General features: G+C 37.7%; 1 protein-coding gene across 1 annotated transcript; it reads left to right on the top strand.

Moving 5' to 3' along the window:
• The first annotated feature begins 280 nt into the window (after window positions 1-280).
• Window positions 281-4,511, top strand: LOC117532782 (sodium- and chloride-dependent GABA transporter 2-like). The gene is made up of 8 exons (XM_034196279.1): window positions 281-360; window positions 454-578; window positions 1,217-1,329; window positions 1,646-1,783; window positions 1,928-2,030; window positions 3,683-3,783; window positions 3,918-4,088; window positions 4,422-4,511. Exons 1-8 carry the CDS (start codon window positions 326-328, stop codon window positions 4,509-4,511), a joined length of 876 nt encoding a protein of 291 aa, XP_034052170.1. The 5' UTR covers window positions 281-325.
• The last annotated feature ends 930 nt before the right edge of the window (window positions 4,512-5,441 follow it).

Here is a 5,441-nt window from a genome sequence, read left to right as displayed (position 1 = left end):
ATGTGAGCAAGAGGATGTAGGAGTCAGATGGGACCTGTGGGAAAGTCTGAGGACATCTGGAGGAAAGATGGAAAATGGTACGTGTTAGAGAGTTTCTAAGAATTGCACGGAAGTGGAAGTTTGGCTTAAGAGAGGGACAGAGGTAGAATTTGTAATGGGTAAATAGTATAATATAGTTATATATATTATACAATTATAAACATCATATAAATCAATATTTAATGGATAACTGGTTAACTGCTTATTTAACTGATTTAAGGTGTGGATGGATGCTGGGAGCCAGATATGAATCTCGTTATGCATTTGCGAAGGCAGTTTGCAAGCGATGGGAAGCTACAGCAAATACAACAACTGCTACAAGTAAGGAAAACATTATATTCTATGTACATTTTCTGCATTAAAAGGTTGATTTTATGCAGGATAAAATACATAATCGTCCTTTTTAATTTCCAGAGACACTTTCACCTTGTGCGCACTGAACGGTTTAACCAGCTTTGTTGCTGGCTTTGCAGTCTTCCCTGTTCTTGGCTTCATGTCACATGAATTGGGTGTTGACATCTCAACAGTAGCTGAATCAGGTATGGGATGGTTTTTGGAAAACATTGTGGTGTATATTAGCTTTGTTGTGTTCCTATGAAAAATATAAAATTATGAATAAAATGTTTTGTTTTTTTCAGATGTAAACAAGGAAATATAATACATGACTTTACAAACTCAAGTCTCACAATAACATGTGAGAAGAAACACTTGGATTATGGTCCCCAGATTTCACATCAATGTGTGCTGCAGGGTTCTTGGAATTATGATTTACAAGGACACATTATAATCATTGTACCTGTACAGTTATGAGGGCCCTCTACTTACTAAATGTATTCCTTAATTCCTAAACAGAATCCATGATAAAATAAATGCAAATCCTGCAGCACCCGATATTTTTAGCAATTGGTGGCAGCAGAAACTTGCTGTAAACACAACTCTGAAATATGATCACCTTCTTTAGGACCAGTGTGTAGGATAGTGCCATCTCGTGGTCAGATTGCAGATTGCAACCTACTGAATACCAGCTGGTGTACACGGGGCCAGAATTAAACAATTTTGAGTTTGAATAACTCATCACTAGACACAAACTAAACAGGTTCTGGTCTAATGCCTGCCTTCAAATCTGCTGCTATATAGAGATGATACATGTACTAATTCCTAAGCCATCTACTTGCAGGTCCTGGCCTGGCATTCATTGCTTACCCTCGGGCTGTATCCATGATGCCTTTACCTCAACTCTGGGCTGTCTTCTTCTTCATCATGACTATCCTCCTTGGACTGGACAGTGAGGTAAAGTTTTCACATTCAGTTGTATTCAAAATATACTGTACATCAGAATTGTATAACTTTCGGTTATAAGCCCAGCTGATACTTTAATTATAATCAAATCCCTGCATGAACTAAGTTACCAAATACATAAAAGACATAAACAATCAGGCTTGAGTTGCAGTAAATGCTTGGACAGAATATGCACTGCCTTGGATGAGGGTAATATTCAGAAAGACTAAAACACTTCCCAAAGAATTAAGACCTGAGAATGGCTAGAAACCTAATTGTTATAATCAGTGTAGAAAATGTAAATGTGACGTTTATCTTTTACCCACAGTTTGTGTGTCTGGAAGGCCTGGTGACAGCCATATCAGACATGTTTCCATCCCTCTTTCTCATTGGTCATCGACGTAAACTACTTCTGCTGATCATGTGTGGCGTTTCCTTTGTTATTGGCCTGTTTATGTTGACTGAGGTGAGAGTCTACTTTTTTAATCTATGACATTAAGAGTAAAAGACAGCACCATTAAGTCTCTCTTTCCGTGCCAAATATGTTGTGCATTTAACAAAACAATCTCTTTTGTGTTCCTGTTTCTGTCTTCTCTGTCATGTGCTGTAGGGAGGACTTTATGTATGTCTGCTGTTTGATTACTATGCTTGCAGTGGAATACCATTCATGATTTTTGCCATTTTGGAGTGCGTCTGTGTGGGATGGATATATGGTAAGCAACAAGATCATTTTAAGCAAGGAAAATCAGAAGAAGAACTGACATATATTTATGTGAAGTAATGTTACCCCCTAAAGTTATGCCATTATGAATAACAGTGATACTGTACACTATTTCAAATCAATGGAAATTATAATTACTATGATTATTAAGCTGTTTGATAAACACTGAAGGGTGTTTCAGCATAAGCATGAAATGTCCTCTTAATGCTGTTATCTTGCCTAAATTGAACAGCAAGCCAAATGACCTCAAGAGTCAAGGTGTAACTTTCTAGCTCTATGTTTAATGCAGACTCTTGCTGAACATTTAGCAACAACAACAGTTAATTAATAAAACCAAGGCATGTTGTACTTGTTACATTATAATGTGTTCCCAACTACCAATACTGTACCAGTCAATCATAAAAGAAACAACCCACTGCTGACAAATACTCTTTAAAACTGGACGATAACCTTGCAAACAACAACAAGTTACTTACAGGCAATGCTTACGAAGGATGAATTCACAGGATTGCAACAGATTAAGAGAACATTATGTTGATCTGTTGAGATCTCTGTTTCAACTGAAACATGTGGTTCTACTTTTAGTATACTTTTCATACTAATGCAATACAACATTGAACCTGAGGGCACTGCTAAAGCCATTAAAACATTTGAACAACTGCCTGGAGGGCAGAACATTTCCCGCCTATCTGTGAGGCCAGTACTATCTTACACATTAACTTAGCTTTCATTCCTCTTGGATCAAAAGAAGAAAGACTTGAGACTGTTCTCAGGAATGTAATGGTCTCTAGTAGTGCTGAAATTCTGCCCCCTTTTCCTTATGAGCACGTGGCCAGGCATCAGACCTTGCCCTTTTATATCGTAATGTAGATGAATCCCAGTGTTTGATCATATTCTTGAATGACTCCCTGACTATGTGGCTTCGGGCCTGGTAACTCAGCACTTTAGTGAACAGTTTTGCACTTTATTAGCGTGATTGCACAGTACCGTTTGGCATGGCATATTTGCACATTTTATATAATTTATACTAATTATTGAGATAGTATTTATTAAAGGATTAAACCGTATTAATTGAAATGTCATCTGGCAGGAGCTGGTCGGGTCCTCGGCTCCGCCTGACAAGATAGGGGAGTTAGCGAGAGCTCCGAAAGTGCTTATGCTGGGGTAGAATGACAGCGGTTAAGAATAATCCGGGTGCAAATAATATGTGGGGGTGTATACATCATAGCGTCAAGTGGCATTAATTGTACAAGTGCTGACTGCGTTTAGTTGGGTTTGTATGTGTGTACTTTTGTTCAGTTATATGTTTGTGTTTGAAAAGTGTTCCCCCTCCCGTTATGTCTGTTGCTGGATTGTGTGCACCTGGTGCCCGGTGTTGTCTCCTCCCCCCTCACCTGTGTCTAGTTGCTGATTAGTGTGTGTGGGTATTTAGGCTCTGTTTCCCTGTCTGTTAGGGGCAGGGAGTGTGTGTGAGATCCTGGTGGCTGCAGGCTGGGCTCACGTGAACAGCAGCAGCAGGATTGAGGCTGTGTGTAATGTGTTCATGTTTTAATAAATGCCCACAACGGGTTGTATTTGTGGACGTTCTGCCTCTGCCTCCTTGCTTGGTCGGGCCGCTCAATTGTCAGCTTCACAGACTACAAGGTGCTGATCGTTATTATGACAATATAAAGGAAATGATTGGCTACTACCCCTCATCGCTTATGAAATATTGTTGGAAGTTCATCACACCATGTCTCTGTGTTGTAAGTAAATGTATTGACTATTGTTGTATCTGTTAGTCGTAAAGACAAATTTAAGACATTCACCGGAAAAATATCACAATGACAATAACATAAATATATTTATATATCCATTTATTCCACTTGTTTTGTGACAGGGAACACTGATATTCTCTCTGGTCAAGTTCACCCCGCTGAAATACAACAACACCTACGAGTACCCTTGGTGGGGCTTTGCCATTGGGATGGTTCTTGCTTTGTCTTCAGTTCTCCTGACTCCTCTGTGGATTATCTATCGTATGGCTGTAACCCCGGGAACACTGAGACAGGTTAGTGTGTCAACCCAGCTTCAATAAAGGAAATTAGCATTGTATTATTTAAGTTTAACAAGTGTAACAATTTGTTGAATATGTACATACCTGAAAGCTACATATATCTATATCCAAACCTTTCCTTCTGAAGATCCTTTAAACAAAACTTTATGTTCCTTTTAGTTTATTTCTATACTTTGTCAATACGTTGTTACATATGTTCTATGTGAAGGGACTGACCACAATTTGAACCATTACACAAGCCACATTTGTGGATTTTAGTGGGCTACTGTTATCTTATGGTTTATGCTTTGATGTATATGTTTCCCATGCAATTCTTTTTTTTTTTAGAGACTGAAAACGTTATGCACTCCAGCGTTCGATCTGCATCCAGAACCAGAACATAGCATAGACATCGGAGATTTGATGCTCTCATATTAAACAGTTACAAACTAAATCAAGGAAATCTCTACCTCAATTTGTTCTGAATAATTTGTACAATTTTGTGGCTAAATGTTTGTTTGTACTTGTTCATATGTATTTGCTAGAATCAACATTGACATATTTTTTGTTCCAACGATGGCAAAGTACAGTATCACCTTTATGTTCACTGCGGGTCAAAATTAAGTTACATTACATGTGTTCAACAACATCTACAATCATTGACAGCCTGGCACGGTTCTCAAGTGTGTCCAGCAGAGGGGGATAGATGTTAGATATTAAATCACAAATCCACTGTCCCATCCAGTCTGAGTAGTTTGGAGAACTTCCTTCATACTATGTACATTATCATCAAAGATCTCCATTTCAGTGTGTTGGTTTATTTTTGAATAAGGGTGCATGATAACCAAACATGTTGCTGGACAGTTTGTTTTCACTGTGAGGGAAAAAAGAAGAAGCCTAAAGACCTAAACTGAAGAAAAACCAACACACATCTTGCGCTTTGCATTATTTTGACATACCACAGAATGCATGATACAACAAGGATGATGTCACGGCATCATTTACATTTCCCAGGAGATTGGGATAGTGTTGGTATGTACAAAATAATAATACAAAAATATATATATGTCTGCATCGACTGCATCTCGCTGTCATCTGGCATTAATCTATATGCAATACTAAATTATTATTATTCTCATTGTTATAAACAACTGATGCACCTCAATTTAGTTTCCCATAATTCAAAAAAGTTATTAATAATGATGGGGAAAAAAGTGAAACATTGCTTTATAATTGAATACAAATGCAACATTTATCTGTTATGTGAACAAAGTGCAAATTAATTAACTTTAAGGTAAATACACAAAGTTGAGCCTACTATAGTTATTTTACATTGAATATTCTTTAATTTCCTCTCCTCTTTATCTG

This window comes from Gymnodraco acuticeps, unplaced genomic scaffold, assembly GCF_902827175.1.
Source record: "Gymnodraco acuticeps unplaced genomic scaffold, fGymAcu1.1, whole genome shotgun sequence".
Lineage (NCBI taxonomy): Eukaryota > Metazoa > Chordata > Actinopteri > Perciformes > Bathydraconidae > Gymnodraco > Gymnodraco acuticeps.
This window is presented reverse-complemented; position numbering and strand designations above follow the sequence as displayed.

Bases quoted from the DNA above. Each gene is read 5' to 3' on its own strand.
- LOC117532782 (XM_034196279.1), top strand. From the start codon at position 326: ATGGGAAGCTACAGCAAATACAACAACTGCTACAA. The intron at 3,784-3,917 runs GTAAGTAAATGT...GTTTTGTGACAG, and splicing joins TCACACCATGTCTCTGTGTT to GGAACACTGATATTCTCTCT. The intron at 4,089-4,421 runs GTTAGTGTGTCA...TTTTTTTTTTAG, and splicing joins CCCCGGGAACACTGAGACAG to AGACTGAAAACGTTATGCAC.